The 27,963-nt window shown below is 40.0% G+C and overlaps 1 protein-coding gene across 3 annotated transcripts in view; it reads right to left on the bottom strand.

Moving 5' to 3' along the window:
• CDK14 (cyclin dependent kinase 14) overlaps positions 1–27,620 on the bottom strand; it is a 550,404-nt gene extending 522,784 nt beyond the window's left edge. Inside the window, exons 1-2 of one of the 3 annotated variants that reach the window (XM_087417863.1) lie at positions 27,075–27,620; positions 20,120–20,151 (exon numbers count right to left, since the gene is read on the bottom strand). In XM_087417863.1, the coding sequence (XP_087273989.1) occupies positions 20,120–20,151; positions 27,075–27,165 (123 nt within the window). In that variant the 5' untranslated portion in view covers positions 27,166–27,620. The remainder of the gene's footprint in view (positions 1–20,119; positions 20,152–27,074) is intronic. The other 2 variants (XM_014788156.2, XM_087417812.1) reach the window with 2 other exon arrangements.
• Positions 27,621–27,963: the final 343 nt, after the last annotated feature.

Below are 27,963 nucleotides of genomic sequence, written 5' to 3'. Positions count from 1 at the left end.
AGTGATTAATAGTACAAAAATATCACATTTAAAAAATAAATGTCCAAAGTATAAGAGGCCAATAAGTACATGAATGAAAACTGATGCAAATATTAAAACATTATATTCCAGGAGTTTTTAAATTCCTTTCATTAGGCTTAACCCCAACAAATCTATACAGGAGAAAGAGAAACTAACATATTGAGAGCTTAATACAGGCGCCAGGTACTTTCCTACCTTATCTCACTTAAAAATAACTAACTTTCAGTAGGGAATTTACTGTGAGCCATTCACTATTCTGAGGGGTTTACATGTATATGTACCAAAACTCATGGGATCCTAACAACCCCACGAAGTAGGTATTGTTATTATCCCCCTGTTCAAGCTGCATGAAGAGGCTAAGGATCACAAAGCTGACACGTGTGAGAGCCCGGACATGACTACAGGTTTATGACACCTGGCAGCTCGGCTCCGGCACCCTGACGTCTCGCCCAATGTATGAATCTTCCCTCTCGGAGGAGGATCCTGAGGCTTAAAGGGATTAAGAGACTGCTCATTATAACAAAGTTCCTGAATGGTGGAGTGCAGACTCAAATCCATATCTAACAATTCTTCTCAAAAGCAGCTTCCTGTTTTCACCAAACCCTGCCCCAGTTAGTAATGCTGTCAAAAGTATCTTATTTTCTCCTTATTCTCAAGGAGATGGTTGCTAGCCACTTCTCCCTTCTTTCCTCTGAGCCGAATTGCCAATATTCCTACTACAGTTTGAGTTGTTGGCTCGAGACATCTGAAGAATACAAAATAGGATTTATGTTCTTCACAGCTTTGTAAAATTAAGTATTCAGGACTATAAATTTGTCATGGAATATGGAAAATAAAATGCATTTGTCTGAATGGACAAATTAGTGGATGACTCATATTATTTGTCATTAATGTTATAATATTAAGAAAGTAACTATCATTTTGCAATCCACATTACTAGGGCTTTTAGGGCACACACCTCCCCTAATGTGATCCTGAACACAATGTCCTTAAATCCTGACTTTCTCAGGTGAAGCAGAATAATGAGGTGAGGGCAGAAGGGCAGGAAACCTGGGTTCCAGACCCAGCTCCACCGTAAGAACAGAAAATTGTGGCCTGAGGCACAGCACTCACCTTCTCAGAATGCAATTTCCTCCTCTACAAAACAAGGATGAAAATATTTATCCACTGCTTCACAGACTTGTTGCAAGAATCTACTGAAATAACATGTGAAATTGTTTTGTAAACTCTGAAGCCCTATAAAATCGGCTACAAATTCACAGTGACACTTTATTAGCCAGCCTGAAAAGGGGTTTCAGGACCTCTGATGACGCCAAAGAGGGGGACAGTGCTCTGTTCCTCTAATCCCACATACTCAATAACTCAACACTCCAAATGAAGTCATCCCTGGATTTTACGGTTCAGGAGCTATGTTCTTAAACAACAGTGAGAGATAATAAGCGCTGATTTAAATAAAAGTCTTGAGAACTCCAGGAAGGCACAAGCACCAGTACAACTACCCTCCAAATCCAGTCTCCGAGGGACGGCTGAGGATGCTCTGGGGGGGCTTTCATTGCTGGACCTTCTGATCAAGTGCGAGATGGTGGAAATTTTACCTTAAAATCACTTAAAGATGAATTGACATGCACAATGCTTAGGTGTTTTAATTTTTTTTAATAAACTGAAAAAATACTTAGAAAACAAACCTAATACTTCAAAGCCTAACATTCAGAACACTACAGAGTTTCCTTTTCAGAAAATCCTTTTCAGAAAAAAATTTTCCCCTCCTTGTTTCACACTATCAACATGCCAGTATCCGAGTGTGCTATCAACTCTGCCAAAGTGATGCATAAATGGAGAACAGCCCTTTAAAGCGAGGAGCAAAATAACTAAGGATCTTCAAATTCAACTACAGTAACAGCTGCCCCTCTCTTAAAATAAAAGATGTCTAATTATTGGTATTCATGTGGTCAGACTAGACCCTCAGAAGGCACAGAGCCACTCTTTCAGTCCTCCACAGAAATCCTTTTAAGCCATTTGACATCCTGCACTGTGCAGTTTTAGACCTGCACATATGTCTTGGTTATAGGAGGAAAAATTCACATGATTACAAACTCGAGAAAGAAAAAAATGTAAAGACAAAGAAAGACGACAAAAATTTAAAAAGAAAGAAACAATTTTTTAAAAAAATAATTATAGTACAAGGAAGCCAGTAACCTGACAAATGGCATGCTACTATATTAATAATGGAAACTATGAATATTCATTACACAATAGTCATAAATAGAATGAAGGAAAACCAAAGAGTGCAGATGGGGCAAAAACTCAGCTTTCAAAAGAAAAAAAAGAAAAAGAAAAGAATGAAAGAAAGAAAACACATACCTCAGACAATACTATTTAAGTAAGGGTCCCTGAGCGGAAACTTTGATCTAAGATAAGATAGGACAGTAAAGAAGGAATTTCCTTACGCAAAGGTAAATAAACAAACAGTATAAACTACCCAGAATGACAGGAAGAGCTTTCAGCAAAAACACAGTCAGGGTAGACTTGGCTTAGGACGTTTGGGCTAAGAATAATACATCTCCCAAATCATTAATAAGTTTAACAGTATTGTCCCCCACCCCCAACCCTCACTCCCCACTTAGAGAAGGGACAACCCCAGATAGAAATCCAATACACTAATGTGCAATCTCAAATGCTCCATTTTTATACATCTTGGGAATGAGGAGGAAAAAACAAAGATACAAATAGAATTAACCCCAAAACATGTGCTCATGGATCACAACTTGCTTTTCCTCCCATTACAAGTTAGAGACTTCTGGAAAAGGTCACCACACTGCATCTACAGTTTCTCTAGAAGATGGTTTCAAGATAAATACAGAAAACTCATAAGCTCTAGATGAGCAAAAACACTACCACAAAAAAGGACAGTCATTATATGGTTTTTTAAAACGTGCACTGGTTATTCCAAATTGTTTCCAAGCTAACAACAGGGGCAAAAAGTCATGGGTACTAAATTATTGACAACACACAACATCTGGCCTGTACTTTTTAATTAGATAAGAAAGAATCCTGAAGGCAAATGCCACAGGATTGATGGAACTAGAGTAAACACCTACTCTGAGTAGGAAATCAATTTGTTTGCAGCCCTTCCATTTTGTTTCTCAATTAGCCCCACAGCCAAGGGCTACCCTAATACACTCTTAGCATTCATTTGCAACTTAAAAGTCACACAATTCAATAGTAAATGTAACTCAGGCATTATTTAAATGCAAGGAACTTTCAACGTTCCTTTTATTTTTATTATTTTTTTTTTTTATAAAGATTTTTATTATTTATTTTATTTTTTTCCCCCAAAGCCCCAGTAGATAGTTGTATGTCATAGCTGCACATCCTTCTAGTTGTTGTATGTGGGACTCGGCCTCAGGATGGACGGAGAAGTGGTGCCTCGATGCGCACCCGGGATCCGAACCCAGGCCACCAGCATTGCAGCGCGCGCACTTAACCACCAAGCCACAGGGCCGGCCCTCAACGTTCCTTTTAAAAGGCCAACAATCTAGCAGGTCCCACCCAGCCCCTACTGTCACGGTTGACGGGCAGCTCGGCGAGGGGGCTAAGTCACCCCCAGTTCCACCACTTCACTAGCCCTGTGACCCTGCGCTGGTTGCTTACCTTCTCTAAACCTCAGTTTCCCCATCTGTAAAAGTAGAAATAATAATGCCAATATTATTGGGAAGATTAAATAATGTACATAAAGAAAAATAAGTTAAGGTTTTTTCAGTCTCATCAATAAATGATTGGTGAATTTCTACGGCATTCTAAAAAAATGAAAAGAAAAAGAAACCTTATGATTGAATTACGGAAATAAACTCACCAAAAAGACCCCTAAAAGTGTTGTCTGCTTATTCTTTCAAGCAACATTTATTCAGCACAGACTATGTGCAAAGCACTATGCTGAACAAATGAAAGAAAGAGAGGTAGAAATGCACCTCTACCCCAGGAACCACGGACTACTGTAGGGGAAATAAGAGAGGATTTTAAGGATGCAAATATCTGCTCAGACAAGATATTCACATCCTTAAAATCATCGCAACAGATATTCCCAGGATCTTGATAATAAGTGCCTATGAGGGGAGAACATCCTGATGGAGAAAATCCTCCAGTTCCTCAACACATGGAAACAGGACACGTAGAACAGGGACAAGGGGGCTACCCCTGCCAAGACGATGAATAGGTTCCAGTAAAAATGTTGTTAACCAAGAAAGAGAACTAAGTAGACATCATCAGGAGACCCTTCCGGGGAGGCACGGACGCAGAAGCAGGAAAACCCTGGAAGATTTTTCTCCCTCTATATCTGGGGTAATCACTCTAGATCTTTCTGGAAATTCCTGTCACCAGGTGCACACGATAGATGTGATATATGTGAGTGCTGTTTCCTACTAAAGCATTGGTTAAGAATGCTCACAAATGCAGAGCTCCTGATTGTCTTCTAGGATACAAAATCCCATTCACCAAAACCCACCCAGCTGACAAACCCACCAGTGGATATTCCTTTCTGCCAGATCCAGTCAGCACATGGTCATGGCAAGGCCCCAGTGATGTGGGAGGAAGGTGGCAGTGGCAGGAGGAAGCGTAAGTTTGGACTTCATGGCCTCAGTTTCCCCATCTTTAACACGAGGAAGTTCCTAAAATTAGATCACTGGTGTCCCATGATAAAGCTAGGCCGTCGCCATGTGACCCTCAGTTTGTGCCCCATAGATGTGAGGGCTAACATAGGGATAAGAAGTATGACACAAATGTCACTGAGCATGAAGGATGCTACGAGTGGCACAATTAAGCCCTACAAAGTAGAGTGTCTGCTATGTGCCAAGACCTGTTAAAGGATTTACAAGCATTATCTGATTAATCTTCACAATAACTTTGCCAGGTGGAGATTATGATCCTTGTCGTACAGATAAGAAAAAGAAAGCGCACATAGATTGTCTGAGGAGGACCCAGCTGGAAGACAGGAGGAGCGAAATCCCAAAGCTCCTGTTCCTGTGACTTCTGCTCATCACCCTGCTTCAGAGGGAGCTCAGGGTGGAGGTGAGTGGCTCCACAGCCCTGGAGAATACACAGTCACAACCAAAGACAGCCAGCACCCATCAGTCGATCCCTCAAAAATAAAAGAAATCTCAAAGAAAGGTACCCAGTCCATCAACAACTGAATCAATAATTCCTGTGACTCATCCCCAAAAGGCTGATCCTCCAAGACCCCTGAAATAGTGGTAGATGTCCCACTAAAAGTTCATCAATGTTTTTCAGGTTTCTGACTAGACAAAAACACTATGCACTAATTGCAATATCTTGCAGCACACTTATGGGTTTTATTACAGAAACATTTAATATACAGACTTTTAAGAGCAAAGGAATGTCAAAAAGATGACAAATAAAGAAGGATATATCTCTTTTTTTAAAAAAAATAAATTTAAAATTCCGCAAAACAGCCTTCAAATAATTAAAAATAATTGGCAGTTCTCTAACACAGAATGCTTTAAAAACTCACCAACAAAACTTGCTATAAAATGTATCTGAGGACCCTTTTGTTATTATATCTAGAGAAGTTGAAATAATCAATATTTTATGTTCATTAAAATTTCTTATATTGAAAAAATACTCATCTGAGACTGAAAGAAAAATAAGAGTTTTCATTTAGAAAGTTACAAGCATCAAACTGAAAAACAACATAAATACAGGAAAGGAAGAGATAAAATCATTTACAGATGACATGATTATATACCTAGAAAACCCAAAGGAAATCTCTGAAAGATACTGGAACCAAAAGAGTTTAGTAAAACAGCAAAATACAAAATAAATATATAATAGGAGCAGAAACAATAAAAATTGATTCTCATTTTTAATTAGCAATTATTTTTTTAAAGATGTCTTAAAATAACATTAATTACAAATGAAAAAAGTAAGTGACAAAGATTAAGAAAAATACAATACTTTATGAAGAGAACTTCATTAAAAAAAAAAAAGACTTGAACAATATTGGGACATACCATACCATGTTCCTGCAAGGAAAAAGAAAAAAAAAAAACACTGTAAACTGAAAAAGATATTCTTTTAAAAGTACTGAAGGAAAAGCTTTTACTAAATATAAAATTTTATTTTTTTTAATTTCCATTTTTTCTATATAATCTGTATTTTTTTATCTTTTCACTAATGACCAGGTGTCATTTTAAATTGTAAAACTGTAACAGTATTAGAATTAATAACAATAAAATTAACAAAAGTTTTCAAACGTAATCTTTGAGTTTCGAGGCTGTATTTTAATCAAATTTCCAGTTTTCTTAAGCCCCTGAATATATGTCAACTGCAGTTATTAGAAATAGGTTTAACAAGATTGAGCAGTAAACACAGAGAAACAGGTAAAAACTGACAGCTTCATTTCTTTTCCTTCCTTTACTCTAAGATAAATGTAATGTGAAGTAAAAAAAAATAGGTGTTAGAACCAAGATGAGCATCTCACACTAGTCACTGGCCTCAGAGGTAAAATACCCAAATGGAAGTGGAAACTAGTTAGAGGCTCCCACATGTGAGTTAAATGCTCCCCAAACAAACAGCAGGAAGGGCTGGCAAGTACATTCATTTTAAAAGTAAATATTAACTTAATGAGCTTGGTGACTGGAAAGCTGATTCTGCTCTCTTGAGATTTTCACTTCCCTGCTCCTTCTCATCAAAAAGAAAAATCACTAAGAAGGCACAAATTCTCCTACTTCCCAGCCCAACTGGTACCAGAGAAGAATCTAAAAAAATCACTCTTCATGTTTAGGTCCTCAGATCTTCCCAACTCAACTGTGGTACAAACAGAAGACAAAGTCAATCAAATGATACATGCATGCCAGACCTAGTGCATGAAATGCAGGGGGGAGCATAAGGAAGCTAAACTCATTTTTTAGGGGTTATAAGTCTGCTAACTGCAGAACAGGGGCCAATCATAAACACCAGCATCTCCTGCCTGCTACTTTGCTCTTCTTCCCTTGCCTGTACCAGTCACGCACCAGAAAAGAGTTATGTCTGTCACAGCGGATGGATGGTACAAGCAGCCAAAGGGTCATAAACTGACTGAACCCACGGCCTGGGCTGAAAGGGCTCAGGGCAAAGGAAGCATGGTGGCCGGAGGCTGAACCATTTGCTACAGACAAGACTGAACTGACTATCCCCACCAAGACCAAGCAGTTTCAGGAAAAAAGAAGAAAACTCAATGATATTGGAAGCAGAGGGAAGAGAAGAGAGAGAAGAAAGAGAGAGAGAAAGAGAGAGAGAGAGAAAGAGAGAGAGAGAGAGAGAAAGAGAGAGGGAGAGAGAAAGAGAGGAAGGGAGGGAGGGAGAGAGAGAGGAGAAGGAGGGAGAGAAAGAAAGAGAGAGAGAGAGAGAAAGAGAGAAAGAAAAGAAAGAAAGAAAGAGAGAGAGAGAGAGAAAGAAAAGAAAAGAAAAGAAAAAAGAAAAGAAAAAAGAAAAGAAAAAAGAAAAGAAAAAAGAAAAGAAAGAGAAAATGGTCTGTTCCTTTTCTCAGCATCCACCTTACCAATAAAAAGCAATACAAAGTATTCAATGTCTCTGTCCATGCCCACATAAAGTCTTTCTTTTTTCTCACTAAGATGTAAATATTAAAAAGATCTGCCTGTTTCTTCTATATTTGTAAACTTTACAAAGATTTCAGTTGTCACAAGGTGAAATAAAAGTGAAGCTATAGTCACTTCACATGCACAAGCTAATAATTCAAGTGTATATATAATACAGTCAGGATTTGAAGAAAAAATGAATTTATTATCTGAAATTTTTTGCTCAATATTAACTATCTGCCTTGTTCAAGGGAGGCAATTTACACACATTGAAAGATCTTCTGTCACTGTTTTCTGAACATGCCAGTAAAAACACATACCAGCATCGCTCTCGTAATGACTCCCAGTTCAAACTGATCAGCAGGCAGGCTGGTGATCCATGGTATCTCAATCAACCGTCAACCTTCCACAACCTTCCCTGTCTGCACAGCTCTAATCTCTAGCTGGAAATCTGTATTAAACTATTACTACTAGAAGGATCAAGCTTATATTTCAAACAATTCCACCCAATCCTCACCCAAATCCAGATAAAAATAGCAATACAAGCACAGTTTTAACATAACCTTGAAATTAAAATGTAAAAGTAAAGAGTAATTTAGAAGAGACCTTCTTGATCTCACACTAAACCACCATGTTCTCTTCAGCAATTTATTTAATCTCCTTGGACCTGTCTCCTCTCTGTAAAATGGGTGTAACTTGGCTGGAAAATGACATAGATCTACTGCAGGAATCTTTTAGGTTCACTTACTCTCATGCCTTATTAGGAAAACCGATCGTCTATTAGAATTACTACCAAACATCATCAGTTGCATCTTTGTAAGAACTTTAGGTCCTTGCCCCATCTATACACCACACACCACACCCATGGTACCTGAGTGTTGCTCTCCCTTCTCCTGGCAAGCAGCCTAGTAAAATGCTAAGCACACACTGGAGTCAGAGAGACTAGGTTGGAATCTCGGATTAAACCACTTTCTAGTTGAGGTGCTTCGAGCAGTCACAACTTCAGTGAACCTCAATTTCCATATTAATCTTTTGTTGCATTTCCTTTTTTCAGATGTTCCCTCCATGCTGAGGACATGTATGTTTTACAAAGCTGAGATCATACTCTATACGCAATAGTTGTTTTCACTTAACATTGTAATTTTTATTTTCTGCTTTTTAATATTTTATGTTTTCTGCAATGAGTATAATTACTTTTCTTAATACCAAATATTAAAATTAGTCAGTGAAAAATATGTAATTGTGATTAGAAAAAATTCTGAAGCTGAAAAAAGTCCAAGGTGAGTTCAAGATGCCTATGTTGGCTGAAAAATACAATCAAATGGAAGGAAATGTATATATAAAACAATATAATGAGAGAAATAAAGGGAATACTGTTGGTACTAAAGTGAATCATCCAAAATTGTGGTCATCCAATTAACGTCATTCATATGGGTTTTAAGATTTTTATCTTCCAATAACTATAGAGAAATTAACGTAAAGGCAGACAAGTGTATCCTGCAAAGTCCATATTTATTTTTTCCTTTTATGACTAAAGCACCTTTTTGTTGCACATGTAACACATCATTTAGATAGAGTAATGCAAACCTCCTGGGGAAAGTTTGGAGCTCAATTAGGGCATCTGGGGACAGGCCATATGTTACCAAGCCTTTTGCACACCTGAACCCCAATATCTAATGACCCAAGGATGTTGATTTATAAAATTAAATAGTCTGCCTTTTAAAAGAAGAGAATCAAGCACTGCAGAACATTCTCCATCATATTCACTTGAAGACAATCTAAAGAGAGCTATACAGCTGAAGAAGATTTAAAATAAATGAGCATCTATAACACAAAAGTTGTAATTCATGCCTTAAATGACCTACTAACATATAATTTTATCTCACCAATCTTATTTCTTCTCTACAATTTTTTAAATTAATAAAATCTTCATTAAAATTGAAAAAAATAACCATAAGTTATCCTTATCATTTTTATCTGTTGTAGAATAATGTTTACTTAGCCTCCTCTTTGTTAAAAATTTCTTTATCACTGTCATAGTTTTTCTTTTGGCTAAAATATCTGGAAAATTAATGTGACTTTAAGAAATATACAATTGTAGAACTAGGACTATACTTTCTGAACCTAAAATCAGGATGCATGATCTGAAATCAAGAGCTGTTCAAAAAATCCAGACTCTGTGTGACTACCAATACCCATCTTCAATTCCTAATAGTTCAGTAATAGGCATTTTACAAGAGTGGCTCTCAAGCATCTTTATCATCTGAACACACTTGTGGGATATGACACACAAAAAATAACCCTGGCAAACTACAGCAGCAGTATTCTCAAGGTGTGTGATTTTTGGTAGGGAGAAATGAAGAATCTTGAACGAAAATCTTCAAGGAGCATTTAGAAAGCTCTCACCCTCCACACCCATCACTGTTTTACAGAGCTAGTGCAATCTCCTTTTCTGAAAATCTTTTAATATAGAACAAATAATACTCTGAGGTAACTAAGTTATAGTCATAGCCCAGCCTTAAGGCAAGGAACAGACTAGAGGAACATTTCAGTTTGTTTCCAAGACATATGTCATGGGTGATAATTTCATACTTGGCACATTCCCACGGGTAAACTCTGGAATATGCCAAATTCCTGGTACTCTAACTGCAACTCAGCCCCTTTCTTTCCCACTCAAGAAAATATATCAAAACACAACTGAGAGACTGACATCAATCTGCTCTACATTTTTTTAAAAGGAAATTATTTGCATACTTCAATATTTCAGTTGATCAAAACACAGAGTTGTGGGGCCGGCCCGGTGGCACAGCGGTTAAGTGCGAGCACTCCGCTGCGGCGGCCCGGGGTTCACAGGTTCGGATCCCAGGCGCGTACCGACGCACCGCTTGCTAAGCCATGCTGTGGCAGCGTCCTATATAAAAGTAGAGGAAGACGGGCATGGATGTTAGCCCAGGGCCAATCTTCCTCAAGAAAAAAGGGAAGGATTGGCATCAGATGTTAGCTCAGGGCTAGTCCTCCTCGCAAAAAAAAGAAAACAAAACACAGAGTTGTAACAACGTGTTTGAGGTCAGCTAGACTAGACTGGTAACTCGCATACACTGAACACGAAGATACCTTCTAGACATCACACTTTGCAGACATCTCACATGAGAGCATCCACAGATTGAGAAAACACAAACAAGCACATGGAATTGGTGAATCCAAGACTCCCCAGGTTCTCTGTCCAGTTCTAAGTGTCTTTCAATACTTATAAGTCTGATTTGTCATGCTGGAAAAAAAAATATCAGTGAAAGGCAAATAAGTACTCTACCTGACACCATTTCGGCTGAGTATACAATTACATGTTGAAATCATTTTCTTTACTTTATTTTAACTGGTCATAAAAGCCTTAAAAAAATTCTTTCCACACATTCCTTACCCATGCATATGAGATTTAACACGATGAAATTTAGAATTTACAGTAGCTATTTAAAAAGACTTACAAAAAACTATCAATCTCCTTATTAAAAAAATTAAGCACGTACTGTTGCACTGTAACACACTATAGTAAAGAGTACCACCATATTTTCAGATCATTAAAAAAAATTTTTTTAGAAAATCCCCAGGCTCATATGCTTAAAACAAAGAAAAGAAAAGAAAGTGAGAGAGAAAGGGGATGGGGAGGACAAGAAGGCAGAAAGAAGAAAAAAAGAAAATTTTAAAACTAAATAAATTGAAAGAATAATGAGGGCCGGCCCCGTGGCTTGGTGGTTAAGTGCGCGCGCTCCGATGCTGGTGGCCTGGGTTCGGATCCCGGGCGCGCACCGAGGCACCACTTCTCCGTCCATCCAGAGGCCGAGTCCCACATACAGCAACTGGAAGAATGTGCAGCTACGACACACAACTATCCACTGGGGCTTTGGGGGGAAAAAATAAAAATAAATAAAATCTTAAAAAAAAAAAAAAAAAGAATAATGAAAACCAACTTTGTATATCGAAAATAAAATAGATTCAGAAGGAAAAATTGAGTATTCCTTCAATTATTGTCTTTACGTGGTGCAAGAGTTCCTTCAAGCAACCTGACATTGATGTATCCTGAAGAAATCAACCTTGCAAAACTGGCAGCAATTTTCTGGTTCCAATTTTTTGTAATTGTGTCTTTTGTAAATTTTATGACACAGAGAATAAGAAGAGTTAAATGTGTTTTGGGCTATAAAAAACATTTCATAAATGTATCCCTCAGAGAAGGATCATTTAGAAACGTACATCTGTCACAATGACCCAAAAGGTCAGCACACTCCAGACCAAGTGTGACCACGATTCCAGTCCTCAGAGAACCCTGACCCCCTGGCTTAGCTGATTTCAATGACCATTATGTCTCCTAGAATAAGAGGCCATCTCAAACACAACCAAGCAATTTAAGGATTTGTAGATTATAAATCGGTGGCTCACATTTCAGCCAGCAAGAAAATGGGTATAATGTACTACTGTAGCTGAGCCCATTTTGCACTTGTTGAAGAAAATCATAAGTACTTAAGCTGTATAGAGTTCCTACACCAAAGGTTAGCTTTCTGCAAATGAATTCAAACATGCAAATCAAAGCACTGCCAGGAAGGTAACACCAACCACCCTTACAGAAGAGGCTTCCTACAGGCTAAGGGCCTGCCGTTAGCCTGTGTGGTGCTCATGAAGAGAAACAGGACACCACTCGTGCTTTCAACTTCTGTAACATTCTGTCTTTCAGGAATTAAGAATATGAAAGTGACTAATTCTCCTAAGTGTCATTCATTTTGAATTTTGTGACATGTACTTCCTCTCTGAATCTTTACAGCACTACCCAGACATTCTAGCCACTGTCTGGGACTACACATAATAATGGTAATTATGTCTACCATAATTAGGGAGATGGTAAATGCGATCAAACTTTTATAGAAAGGAAAAACTGAAACACAGAAAGTTTTAAGCATCTGAAAATTTCAACTAAATTTCCGATGAGAGAATTAAGGAGGAAGTGAGGTTCTTTTTCAGCCATCCAACATGTTGAATTTGAAATACAATGACTTACTGGATTACTGGCAAAATCAGACAACAGTCTGTAAACTTCCAGACTTCGTGCATGGGATAGGGTCAGAGCATCCAGGCAGACATGACCATGGTGAAAATAAAATAGGATATAAAGCAATATAAAATCTTACTATAAAAGTGAAGTTGAATATGTGCCCAGGCCCAACACTGCAAGATGGCAGGAGCTGGTCAACCTGTAAATGCCAGTGAGATTAAATCCTGTAAGACTGACTAGATTGAGAGTCAGGTTCAAAGCTTATCCAGAGCCTGACATAAAACAGACATGAATAAAGATTTGATGCACAAATTGAATAGGGAAGTACGACAAAAAAAGACGTTTTGGGAAGGCTGGAGTGGAGTGAGAAATGGAACAGGGAGACCAAATAAGAGGTTGTTGGGATAAAATTGGTAAAAGTGATAAAGTCCTGAACTGAGGGGGTGGCAGCTGGAATGATAATGAAGGCATTAAAATAAGAGATGACTGTTTGATAAGGGTGGAAAGATAGGCAAGAGCTGGATCATGAAAGGCCTTGAAAGCCAAGCTAGGAGTTTGGACTTGAACGTGCAGCTGACAGGTAGCTTTTAAAGTACTAAGCAAGAGAACAGCATGATTTGCACTTTAGATCCGTCATTCTGTTGGAATAGGAGGCATGATGTAGGCAGAGAAGCCAGTTAAAAGACTACCGCAGGTCCAGGCAAGAGAGGATGAGGTTGAATGTGCACCTCAGCAGTGGGAACGGAGGTGACAGGAGGGAACAAGAACCAAGCCAATGCCCAGATGTGGGGCTTGGAGGAAAAGCGTAAGATGGTGTCAGGTTTTTGCCTTGGAAAAATCGTGTGGCTGTTAAAGCCAATCACTGAGATAGGAAAGAGAAAAGGTGCGAGTTTGGGGAATATAGGAATTAGTAATCTTTTGTATGTACTGAGATCGAGGTAACTATGAGATATAGAGACAGAAACATCTGAGGGGCAGCTGGATATCTGACTGTGGAATTCAGAACAGAAAGCTGAGTCAGCCACAACGATGTGAGTGTAATAATGGAGTAGTCAAAAGCAAGGGACAGACAAACCACTCAAGAGCAGGAAAAAATAATCACAGAGGACAGAGGGTTTCCATTATGATGGAAGAGATGGGGAAGACTTAACTATGCTCAGAGCCTATGGTGAAACACCTGTAAAAAGGAACAGACAGGAAACATAGATATAAAAGGGAAGAATCAATTACACAAGCTTCTGGAGTGGAAAGGAGGGAAAGGAATCAAGAGGATAGGAGGAGGAACCAGCCTAGAACAGAAGGAAAAAAACATTCTCCTCTGAGATCAGACAAAAGGAAGGAAGACCGGGACAAATGAAGGTACACATGAGGGCAAGGGGCTGATGTCCACCAGTACTAAGTGTTCTAGGAAGTTGGAGGGTGTGATGAGTTGAATTGTGTCCACCAAAAATTCCTATGTTGAAGTCAAAACTCCCAGTAACTCCAAATGTGATCTTTTTTGGAAATAGGGTGATTGCAGATGTAATTAGTTAAATTAAGACGAGGTCATACTGGAGTAGGATGGGTCCCTAATTCAGTATGATTGATGCCCTTTATAAAAAGGGGAAATCTCAGACACTCACTGAGGGAAGACCATGGGAAGTCAGACGGGGATCTCCAAGCTAAGGAAAACGGCCTGGAATAGATCCTTCCCTCACAGCCCTCAGAAGAAACCAACCCTGACGACACTTCGATTTCCAGCTTCTGGTCTCCAGAAGTGTGAGACAAGAAATTTCTGCTGTTTAAGCTACCCAGCTTGTGGTACTTTTCTACAGCAACTCTAGCAAACTAATACAGAGGGAAAGTCATCTACTAAAGGAAGGAGGGGTGGAGGAGGGTAGCTAGAAGGTTTGAGGGAGTGGAAAGGTTTCAGCAGGAAACAAGCCAGCCACACAGTGCAAGGCTGTGCACAGTTGCCTCAGGTTCCAGCTAAGGCTGGAGATGATAAATTTATTTACAGAATGATTTCCTCAAGCAGCTCTTGGCAGCCACTGAGTAAAAGAGGAAAAGATGCCAGGTCAAAATCAAGGGCTGGCAGAGTAGATTACAAGCAAAGTACAAGGTGGTAAGGCCTTTGAGGATCCTGGCAAAGGAGTGATGGACCATGAGGGAACAGAGAAGGAAACAAAGCACGGGGGTGGGTTGTAGGCTGGGAGAATGGGCTAGGGCAGGTGGAGCAGAGGTCATCCAGAAACTGGAAGCCAGCAAAGAAGAGAGAGAGGGAGCGCAGCAGGAGCGGAAGAGCTAAGGAAAGACTGTTACTGGGATTCAATATTTTAGATGAGGGAGTCAAGGAAGTCTGAAGCTACACCGTTGTATACAATGTATACGTCATTCATAGAGGCACTGAGGCCTCTGATGATGATGATGATGATGATGATGATGATGATGATGATAATGACAGTGTGAGAAAAGACCCACCCTCAATGTATGGAAAAGAATGATCAGGACTATCCCCAAACCATATTTGTACCTAACCCCTAGACTCTGATTCTCATAAAAATCACTGCCACATTTATCATCTCGGGTATTATATCTTTACACAAAATAATAAAGAGAGACATGGATTAGAAGCTGAGATCAATGTACACTGCCCCCATCTATCTTACAAAATGATTATATTAAGCAGACAGGAAGCAAGTTAAGAATGTACTTGAAGCAGCTGCAGATCATATGTAAAAATGTTAAGATATTTTTTATGCTTTGTACACATTTTCTTAGGATACAAAAAATAAAATAGCTGGAAAATGACAAAACAAGTGTTGGTAGCCCCTCTACTTCACAAACACGAAATAACTGACCAGAGCAGAGAATAATTAGAAAACTCACAAATGATCACCCATTTTTCTCTTCAAACAAATAGATGCTTATATACCATAAAAAAATGAAACTCCTTGCATTTCAAAGGTTTATTTCAATTGCTAAAATTTTTGTATTTCTCACTGAAGAGCCAAGCATAGTCAACACTTTGTTTTGGCAACTCATCTGAGCTAAAATAACAGAGGCATGAAGCAGAACTAAAACTACACAATTTAACTTGTCAATTTATGCACAAGAACAATTCATGAATTGTTACAGCTTTAGCCATTTCCAACTCTTCCTGTACACATATATTTACACTTAATTGGAGATTTTTGCTCCCAAAGTTCAAAAGGTTTTATGTGTGGTAATTTTACACTGAGGGAGATTAACTGTATTTTCTGACCTTTTATATTTTAGGTATCGTTATTATTTTAAAACAAATCATTAAATCAAAAATAAGATTCAAAAATTCACCTGAAGACATAGTGTAGCTATTGTTCGCTGCCCCGGGAACAATGGGGCCACTCAGTGGACACGGCCTGGGCATTTATTGGAGACAAAAAGGTGAGAAAGAAATATGGAAAGTTCTGCAATAGTGTCATAGATATGAAATTCACACTTACTGGAGGCTCTCATCACAATGTCACCAAAAACAATGTGTCCACTTAAAACTATGACACAAAATAGCCATCTTCTTTCATCTTTCAATCTGGCTTAACCAGTTATTTCTCCAACAATTATTTATTTAGCCCCTTCATTTTGACCATGTACTGTGCCAAACCCTGGGGCTCCAAAGATCAAGAAGTTCTGTGGGGGAAGAAATAAAACAACAAACCAAAACCAATAAAATTTTATTTGGGCTATCCTTATAAATAATTAGCCTAGCCACATTAAATGTGTGGATTAACCCACAGAACATAAAATGCTTCTTGTCTTATCAAGGCCCAAAAACACAAGAAGGAAGGACAAAATGATCATTCTTAGAATGTCCTCTCTCTGAATATGATGGGCGTCAACAAAATTCCCTATTCCAACAAAATCACCTTGCATTGGTAAATATCTGAAGCCCTCAATACTTAACTCCTGAAGTGCCTTGTTCTCTCTACCACAAGCATTAGCACACAGTTCCTGAATATAATTCCAGGCTGGTTACGAAAATCAGCAGTCATGGTATTTCAGCCTATTTAAGAACAAGTAAACAAATCTTTCAAATAGGTCCATATTTCTTTTTCTCCTCTGTCCAAGGTCAAACATTTACACACACCCTAGAGAAACCCTCTACATGAATCTGGGAGCAGCAGCTAAGCTCCAGCTCCAGGCACTCTGGAGGAGCCACTCCTCCAGATAAGGAGCCCTCCAGCTCATAAATACTGAGTAAGGAGAGAGTTGCCACACCTCGGTGCATATCCAAGAAGCTGATCTAGCTACCACGTTGCAAGACTGAAATCCTAATTGAATTCCAATGGACTGCAGAGTCCCCCAACTCCGAGAAGAAAAGCGGAAGGCCACGAAATGAGTTCAAGAAAACCTCTAACACTATTATCTGAAGATGATCAGAACTCAGTGACTTCCTGTTTATATAATCACAGGTCTGGTGCTCTTTGCTGATCTTGGTAAAATTATAATTTTATGTTGACTGTTATGTAGGATTCTATCCTACACTTAAAGATAGAAAGCAACTTGAAGATCATGGTCTACCTGATTGGTTTTACAACTGAGAAAATTGAGCCCTGGGTAAATCAAATGACCTGCTCAAACAGCTAGGAAGTGGCAAGTGAGGATCCACATTGTTTGATACTCGGATCAACACTCTCTCTCCTCATCTACAGCAAATATTTACTCATATTCACTAGTATTTATTGAATTTTAACCATGTGTAAGACATCTGAGGGATTACGAAGCTGAATGCAGTCATTCCCTCAAGAAATCTAAAAAATGGTGGGTTTTAGACAATTTTTTCAGTTTTTATATGCAAATCACCACATGAAGCCTTACATGGAATTTTAGAGGAGTATCTGAAAGTAATTCTCCTCATGGGCCTAATACTTAATTTCAAACTGAATCTTTCTATCTCCCTTGTAGCCCTTCAACTACAGAAGGTGGATGTCATGATGAGAGCATTGATGATGATGGTGATGAAGACAAGGACGATGATAATACCAATAATAAGACATTTACTATGTGCCAGTCACTATGCTGGAACCTTCACATACTTAGTTTATTTAATCCTCACAACAACCTCAGGAGGGAGATACTACTATATCTCTATTTTTTAAAAGGTATGGGAAGGGGCCTGCCCAGTCACGTAGTGGTTGAGTTTTCATGCTCCGCTTCAGTGGCCCAGGGTTCACAGGTTCAGATTCCGGGTGCAGACCTATGCACAGCTTATCAAGCCATGCTGTGGCAGGCATCTCACATATAAAGTGGAGGAAGATGGGCACGGATGTTAGCCCAGGGCCAATCTTCCTGAGCAAAAAGAGGAGGATTAGTAAGAGAGGTTAGCTCAGAGCTAATCTTCCTCACCAAAAAAAAGGCATGAGAAGAGTAAGTTGATTGCCCTTGAGAGGGTGGGTGAGTTAGGGTTTACACTCAAGCATGCCTTTACTAATACTGTCTCCCAGGCTTCTGGCCCTGGGTCTTCCCCTGATTAGCTGAAAATTACCTGGCCCCTCTGGACCTCAATTTCTTCACCTGTGAAATGGTGAAGTGGGCCACATGATTGTCCAGTGTCTCTTCCAGGTGTAGCATTCTGTGCTTTACTGATTTGAGGTATTTAACCAATCTCTTTCCTTTAACAGAGGAAAGAAAACACTTTGTAAAAGCTAGGATAATTTTGCCCCAAATTACAAAATCCAGACCTTTGTGCAGAGGTTTGGGGGTAAGGGAGGGTAGGTGTACAGGTGTGACATTTACATCCTTAACTTTCATCTAGGCTCCAACCTCAGACTTTTTTGAAAGCTAATGTCACAACCACATGACAGAATAACATACAATCATTAACAATCGTGTTTAAACAAGACAAGAGGTTTTTTAAATTCCTAATGATGATTAGGAGTCATCCATAAAAACAGGGGAAAATATGATGCTATAGGTTAAAAGAAAAAAAGCAGGGTATGATACATGAGCTGTTTGCTTTTTGTTGTTGTTGTTTTTCTTAACATGGGGGAAGAAGCAAGAAGAACATTCAACAGTGGTTGTAGCTGAATAATAGGATTTGGGAGATTTTTCTTTCTCCTTTTCCTTATTTTGTTTTTTATGTAAGCTTAAATTACTTCTATAATTAGAGGGGAGACTGTTCCTTATAGAGAGAGAACAGGTGCCCAATATTCTGACATTGATTTCTTCTGAGAAGAAAGAAAATATTCTCCTAAAAACATCTCAGTAACACTACAGAAATTCCAGAAATACAGGTTTAGAGGAGAACATCATTATTACCTACTACAGATGGGGAAGAAAAGATACCTCTGTTCTTCAGGTCTAGAATAACTAAGCTTTACAGGATGTTTCAGGGAGGCTGAAAGGGGAAATTGCTCTGGGGTCCAGGGACACACAGCTTCGTAGAGCTGGACCCAGGGAAAGAAAGAACAGGTGCAGCAGATGAAGCAGCAGACCGTGAGAGCCAAATGTCACTGGCCCCATCCAGAAATCCCGGTCTGGAGCAGGTTCTCCCTGAGTGGTCCTGCCCTGCACCACAGCCAGCCACATGGCTAAGGGGACTTTCCATGAGCACATATGTCCTTTCCTCTCTGAAGAAGTGCAGCAGAGGGAGGACAGGTAGCATATTTCACGGAATCTGCAACTGTTAAAACAAATCAAGCAACCACAATCAAACTAATCCATGCTTTCATTACACTGCAGGATAAGCACATCGAGTAGATACATCTGTGTTCATATATAAACATGCAAAATATATATATACACACACAGCCCAGTTTACAAGACAGATCAATTACTGTGGCTTTGGATGGCAACAATGAAACACTTCACTCTATAGCACTCTTGGGAACATTTTGTAAACACATTATTTCTCTGGTGATTCCCACTGATACTACAAAAAAACTTGAGTCCAATTGAAAAAAATCACATTCTGAACACTATTAATTACATATGGACCCTCTGCCTTATTTAAACAGGCTTTTTTGCTACTTTGTAGCAAGTAGATAAAGACAGATCTGATACACAAAGAATAGGAAAACTAGAACAGGAAAAGTCAGCTCCTCCTTTGGGAGTCTGACAGACAATATGTGGCGTCACTGTCGCATCACACCCTGATTCAGAGGAGGGCTACAAAGGAGCCCAGCTCTCCAACAGCGCCAGACTTGCCCTAAGCACACACACAACGTTGGGTTTCACTGGCACTACCACCATCAAGAAGGCAACAAGACAAAAGTCTGTGGGTGTCTTTTGTCTATTAACTTAAAAAGACATATTTCTCTTGATTGCCACCAAAATTCATTTGAATGATTATTTAAAATTGAAAAATAATATACTGTAACTAAATAAAGAAATGTCATCTCTTGTTTTTTTAAAAGTATTTTTTTTTCTGCTTCTAAGTGTGAAGTTGGCACCTATTGACTTTACCTGGCAGTAATTAAATACATCTAACACTAGATAAAGAAATTTAACCTACCTCATCAAAGGTGGTGTCATCTTTCTTCAAAGCTATAAAATAAAAAGGGGAAAGGAAACAGTTATTGTGAAACATCTCAAAGAGACCAAGTATCTAAGTTCTAGAAAACAGAAAAAAAAACAAAGCAGTATGGTGTTTTCATTTCAGAAAGTAAAATCGTACCCCATCCTGAATAACAGTTATGATACAAATACAAAAACTGCAAATGACAGAGAAAATTGCACAGCGTGCCTTTTTGTGAAATACTTTCATAAATATGTAAATTGATCTATCCTCCCAAGGATAGAAAAGAAGTATGCATATCTTTCCCCTATCACTTCTTTAGTAGGAAAATATTTTAATGAAAGAATCAAAAAGTAATCTTAAAGAAATTTCCCCTTAAACTTCTGGTTTTTGAGCATATATCATTACACCTGGTGTATGGAGCTCCCAAACCAATTGTTAGGATGACACACTTTGCACAGTGCCCTGAATGAGATCTTCATCCTAGAGAAGTTTAAGTACCGTGACGAAAAAAACCAAGCATGTAAAATAAGCACTACAGAGACATCCAAACATTTCCACATGATAAATTTTATAACAAGGTATCACCAAAGGAAATGATACATTCAGAATATTTTATAAGAACTAGAAAATACTCAAAATTTATTTTAAGTATACGTGGCTTCAGAACTGGAATTTTATCCCTCTAAAGAGAAAGAGAAGTATTTCATGCATAGTTGGAAAACACCTAATTCCTTAAATTCTAAAATTACTTAGATTGTTTCATATTAAGGTAAATGCACAAAGTAGCTAATTTAGCTGAAACATAGTAGCTAATTTAGCTGAAACCACTAGCTGGAGAAGTGTTTCAAATTTATAGAATTGTGCATAGGTGTTTACTGTCTATACTGGATAGTTCTATTCTGGATAGAAGCATTTGGTAGCTCTTACTTGGAAAGCTATGTTCTGATAGAAGCAATGAAAAGCAAATTATTTTGGCAATTAAGCTCAGAGAGGTCGTGTGCCTAAAATGAAGCTATCATATCAAAGCTTATATTATACAGTCTAGCAATCTTGAAAAGGTTTTCTCTGTTTCATACTACAAATTTGTCTTTTTAAAACATCAACAACTATGTAGTTGTGGTGGTGAGTTAAGGGGGATGAGGGTAGGTTGAGGGAGATAAAATGTTTCTGAAAGTTTAATTCTTAGTCTTCCCCTTTTGCCTAAGAAACTGATCTGCGGGCCGGCCCGGTGGCTTAGCGGTTAAGTGCACGCGCTCCGCTGCTGGCGGCCCGGGTTCGGATCCTGGGCGTGCACCGACGCACCGCTTCTCCGGCCATGCTGAGGCCGTGTCCCACATACAGCAACTAGAAGGATGTGCAGCTATGACATACAACTATCTGCTGGGGCTTTGGGGGAAAAAATAAATAAATAAAATCTTTAAAAAAAAAAAAAAAAGAAACTGATCTGTAATAGATTTCTCTACTTCCTTTATTAGAGAACAATTTCTTCTGAATGGAAAACAAAAAGACAGGCTTTGTCCCAGTCTCAAAAGGCTTATCTCGCATTCAATTTCTCACACATATTTTATTATGTATTTGACTTGTTACATTAAATCTAAAATAACCTATTTTGATAGAAAGATATAAGATCCTACATGATTCTTAATGGCTACCTTTTAACTTGGAATGTAAAACTTCTAATCTAGAAGTCTTTCTTTAAATATCAGTCAACAATGTTCCTAGACTATACCCCTCACTCCTTCAACCCAAGGCACGTCCTTTAATTAACATACTTGACTAGTGATTCCTTTTCAAAATATTAGTGACCTATGTAAATACAGACAAATTGCTCCATCTAAATAAATAATTTTTTTGGAATAAGAAATGATTAGCTCATTGATTTCAAATACAAAGTCAATTATCGTACAGCCTCATACTAGCTCATTTAACAAAGATTAATGGAAAACACATTATGTGGCTGCCATGCAAGATGCAAAGCTACAGCAGCTAGCTTATAATTCACAGTACAAACTTTTAAATATATTTACTTTGGACATGACAAAAGTTCTGGAAACTTAGCCATGGGTTTTCTTAAGCAAAGCAGCCAATAAGAACTACAGTTGATACAATCCCTTAGGGAATTGCAAACATGAAATGAAGACTCTCAAGTTGAGAGTTGAAGAAAACAGAAAACTAGAATGTCTTTGACACCCAGACTAAACTATTTTCTTGCTGCCCCCAAGTCCTCTCAATTCCCCTACAATTCTGGATAAAGGGGTGGGGTCTGTAGGTAGAAAGAAAAGGAGGAAATAGAAGAGGGAATTGCAGGTGTATTTTCTAAGATATAAGGAGCAGGAAGCCAGATTCTCCGCCCTGCACACTACTCTCAAGCCCAGGATACCATATGGGAAAACATCTTAAGACCAAGAAGTCTTAACTGAAACCCTTCATTGCTAGAACAACACCTTACCAGTTTCTTCTAAATATTGAATCCTTGCCCTGAACAGCAGTTAAAAGTAACAACAAAGGCCAATGAAAGGTGTCTATGCCAAATATTTATCAGGTCATTGATGAATAAGCTCTGACCTAAACAAGCACACAACATCTCGTTATTGATTACATTCCCTGATTGTTATTAATTATTCATGTAAATGTAAACCCAGAACTGTTGTCAAGGATATCATGGGATAACAGGCATATTACACTTTTCTTGGTTAACAAAGGGGCATATATTAACCAATTTAAGATAATCGCATATTCTATTCACTCCTCTGCTCAGACATTGCTTCCTCGAGAAAGTTTTCCATGATCTCACCAAGACTAAAGTGGTGGCCCTCCTATGCGCTCCAATAGCAAATTATGCTCATCTTTATGGTAGAATTTGTCACTCTGTATTGTCAACGCCCATTCATTGGCCTGTCTCTCTTAAAGTCCTTAAGGACCAGGACTAGTAACAACGGTCACCAAATCTGAATGCCAGCACAATATCTAGCACACAGGAGGTACCTGATAATTATCTGTTGAATTAATGAGTTCTACCTCAATGGTAAAAGGATACCATCTTATATTTTGAGACACACTAAAGTTTTGGCATATGAAAACCATACACTATTCTCTCTCATGAAAGGATTATAGATATAAACTCCATTTCACAGTTTTCAAATTAACATCTTTTGAAACTACATTGGGAGAGGATACGGTACAATAGTTAAAATTTGTGTCTGAACCTTTAACCTCACATTTCTCTTTTCTGACAGAACGGATTCATCAAATGACAGCTGGACTCTACAATTACACACTTACAGCACAAGGTAACAAACCCAAAAATGCAGTGTAACCACAGCCTCTTCCTTCTATTCAGTTCTCTCACAAACTACATCTTTTAAAGAAATAGTATACATGGGGTTCATCTCAAATATCGCAGAGTATAAACTTCCTTTCTCTAAGAGATAATCCAAATAAGTGTGAAGAAATGCATTCAAATGATTATGAACAAATGTCAGCTTGACCTAATCTTACACCAGATATTACAGAAAGCCTTTCTCCTCCTAGGCTGTCACTCACAATAAAAAAGAAACAAGGAAAGAAAAGAGAAAATGGATTTTAATGTAAACTTTTTAACCATAAAGTTCCAATTTGTCTCTGTTTATACTAACCTAAATTAAAAAAAAAAAACAAAAAACAGGAGACAACCAAAGTAATTCCTAAGTAATCGAACACACTGACACTATTTAGCAGAAAACTCTAAATACTCACTACTAAAATCAATGGATGACTTTGAAATTCAATTGCATCCATCTTATAAAAGAACCATAACTGTATTATAGTCACTCCCTGGCAGATGTCACAAATTAGAGTGCTATGGCTTGAAAGCCAATGTGTTTTATTAGACCTTTTATAATACAGTAATCTCAGATCAGCTGTATTTTGGCGTAGGCAGTAACAAAGTTGGCATGATTTTTCACGTGTGAATAAATTAAACATTAGCATTGCTGCTTTTATTCAGTTTTATATAGTCAGAATTATTACTAATAAACATGATTGGATATCACATGCTTTCAAAAATTGTCCTCATTTTCTACAAATGATCACTAATTTCTTATGGCTAAACAATGATACTGCATATTTTACCATAGAACAAGCTACACTTCTGAATTATACTAAAAAAGCAAAATAAAGTCAGTATGTTTGTATCAAAAGCCATCATAGAATGGTTAAAGGGAGTGAATATAGTGAGATGTTGGGTTATTCAATAGGAATAAACCATTCACTCTTTGATCCCCTCCTGAAGTACCAATGGAGAAAGGAGGAAGACAGGGGATAAACAGAGAAATCAGAAGGAATAATAACAGCCTCCAGTATTGATCTTCACCATGTGACAGATATTGCACTAGATATTTTATGTATTTTATCCGATTTAATCTTCACAACAACCTTAAGAAAATTTACAGATGAGGACTCTGGGGTTTAGGGAAATTCTGCTAGCTGACCAAGACACACAGCAAGCAGGGAAAATGGGGTTCGAACCCAGACCAGCCTAACTCCAAACCCTATCCTGTTTCCAGGTTAGCTAAACTGTAAAGTCAGTGGCCACTTCTTCCCTTACTTCTCTTGCTTTCCACTAGAAGATCAATTATGTCAGCATGATACAATCATTAATAATGATAACATATCACAAGCAGCTACCGAGTCTTTATTACTCACCACACAGGTCACCATATGCATTATTTCATTAAGTGCTAATAACAAAACTGAGTTGTACATGAAAAACTGAAGCTCAGAAGTTGAAGGACCTGTCCAAGGTCACTCAGCTACAAGTGGCAACACCAGAAATCCCCAGTCAATCTGACACACAGCCCACATCCTTAATGTATGCACTATATAATCCCATAGTAAAGCCTCAATTCAACATCCTCCAGTACCTTAAAAATCCTTAAATAATCAGATTGATCTCCTTGCTTTTTGATTTTGCAAATAAAATATCAAGAAAATACATAGATAAGAAAGATTTATTTTTCTGTAATGTTACTTCTAATGAATGTCTCGGGCTTGGTATACAATCATAACCACTTAAAACCTCCTTATCTCCTTTTACAGTATTCCAGAATGAGATTTGCCATTCAGAATCACGATCCTCCATCAATACAAGAAATAATCAGTTATGTTCACTGCACTGTACTGTTTCTGAAAGGGGGGGAATAAAATCTACTAGATCTTAGAAGACATTTTAACAAGAGTTGGAATCAAAAGGAGTTTCACATCACTAAATCTCAGTAAGCTAGAAAATCCAATTAACTATAATACCCCATTTGCCAGGACTGTAGTTAATCCAAATCTCACTGATTGTCGATCAAAACCTTGAAATTATTTAAACATAAGGAATTTTTTATATTAATTTCCTTGGTTTCTTACTGAGACTCAATTGCAATGAATTATTTAACATAAAACTGGAAGGGCTCCAACAGAGTCATTAGCATTAGTAAATATACAGTTAATGTGTTTTAGAACAGGGCTTAATGGACTCCAGAATCCGCCTGTGTGATGGCCCGGGTGGGGGGCTGAAACATCCTCCTTAACAAGGAACAGGACTCAACACCTTGCTGTCTCGCACTCTTCTTGGCTTCAAACTTCATTTGAATGTAGGGACTCTTCGTATGCAACTCTAACTTGTCAGAGTGAAATTCAAATATCCAATACATTTAATAAATAAAACCAGGAACACATATTGGATTCACACCATAACTTGACAGTCACCTTGGGAAAGCTTTTGGATACCTCTATGAAATTTTAAGTTAAAAGACAACAAAGAAAGCTAGGCTAAATTTTGATCCATATTTTCTCTTACTTGAAGAAAGTTTACATACTTTACAATGCACTTATATAATGATTTTTAAATAAATGGATGGAAGGATGGCTACAATACTCATATGCGCTCCAGGGGTTTATTTTAAGGAATTAAGCACCTTATGCTTAATTTCCCTTAACACCTTCATTAACGTGGATGACACGTTAAACAAGGGAAACAAAGGCTAGAAGGCTTCTTAGGGACTCTGAGGGGTTATTCTTAGCGCTTGTGCGATTTTCTTGCTGAAAGCAGTTACCGGTATAAATGAAAATTATGATGTTAGAGGAGGCTGCTACCGTCTTAAGTAAGGTTCAAAGAGGTTTTTCTATGGCCAACCCTAGAAATCTAACAAACCCATTCCATGTGATACTGTTGTCACCCTGTTATAGTCTGTGACATGAATTTATTCTTAAATGTCCTAAAAACATTTCTCGGTCGGTTTTTATTTGTTGGTCGGTTGGTCGGTTTGAAGACAATAGCAGGAGCTCTAGTAAATGGAAGAAGTTCGGAAGACATTCCTAAATGTTCCAAGTTCACAGCGCGCATTTCTCTGCAGCAATGGAAAGATTCAGAGACCTCGGGGCAGAACACCCAAAGCTCGCTTTCGAGGACTCGAAGTACCGAACAAAAGGTCCCATGGTATCTGTCCCACTTCTCCTTAGGTTGGATGTGTTAAACAATACCAAGGCACAACTCAACGTTTCACCAATTTCAAACGCTAAATTATTGACTACACACCCAATACCAAAGCCTGCGCGCAAAAAATAACAAGTGACCCAGGCGGCCGCGCAGCCCCGCGCGCAGCGGGGGCCGGGGCGTTCCCTCGCCTGTCCCCCGCGGGCGCGAGAGCCCGAGCGCTAGTGGCGAGGCAAGGGGACCCAAACTGTTGGCTTAAGATCATCCATAAATGAATCTCCCGAATCTGAGGGAGAGGGGTGTCTCTCGTTTCCGTCGCCGCCCTCCCCCAGGTCCCGGCACTGTTCCCTCCACCCTCCGCGCGCAGCGCCGCGCCGCGCCCCCCACGCCAGCCCCGGGTGGCCGCCGCCTGGCTAGCGCCAGAAGCGCGGGGCGAGGGAGCGGGCGCCGGGGCGCCGGGCCGGGTGCCCGGGGCAGCGCGCCACTCACCAATGCGGCTGAAACTCTCCGACAAAGTTCTCCGCAACTTCTTCATCTTGCCGATCTTCTCGGCCGGCTGGGGCTCAATGAGGTCGCACATCTGGGCGACACGGGGCCCCGGCAACTTCCCCAAACTGGTCCAGAGCGGAGAGAAGACAACGGCGAGGGCGCGCGGCGCGGGGAAGGCGGCGCCGCCTCCTCCTCCTCCACCTCCTCCTCCGGCCGGGAGGCGACGCGCAGGGCTCGGGAGGCGAGCGGCGAGCGGCAGGCTGCGCGCGGGCCTGGGCCGCGGCTGGGCGGGCGGGGGCGTTCTACGTGGTGCCGGGGGCGGCCGCGATCGCCGCTGCCGTGGGGGCCCCGCGCTGCACCGCCGCCGCCCGGCTCATTTTCCCTCCTTTGTAACCGAGAGGAGCGCGGCCGGCGGCCGGCAGTGGGGGCGGCGCGGCCGGGGGCGGGGCGGGGGCGGGCCGGGGACAAGGTGCGGGAGCCGGGGGTCTCCGAGCGCGCGGGGCGCGGCGGGGAGTTGTCAGCCCCGACTTTCGGACGCTCGGAAGAAAGAGCAGCGGCGCGGAACCGCCACCCGCCCCGCCCTCACCGCCCCTCCCGCCGCCGCCGCCCCGCCTCCCCCTCGGCGAAGGCCCCCGGGCGCGGGACCCCGGCGCGACCTCGGCCCCCCGCTCGGAGCCCGCGTCCTCGGCGGCCCTCCCCGCGGCGCCCCCTCCCGGCCGCCCCCGCGCTCCTCCCCCGGCCGTGCCCTCCCCGCCCCGCCCCGCCCGCGCGCGAGGACCCGGGCCCGCGGAGGGCCGCGAACCGGCGGAGCTGGGAGCGGGCCGCGGCTGGGGGACCCCGTCTCGGGCTGTGGCGAGGCCGCCGAAAGGAAAGGGGCTGAGTCTAGATC

This window comes from Ceratotherium simum, chromosome 1 (genome assembly GCF_057802395.1).
Source record: "Ceratotherium simum simum isolate JZ-2026a chromosome 1, ASM5780239v1, whole genome shotgun sequence".
NCBI lineage: Eukaryota > Metazoa > Chordata > Mammalia > Perissodactyla > Rhinocerotidae > Ceratotherium > Ceratotherium simum.
This window is presented reverse-complemented; position numbering and strand designations above follow the sequence as displayed.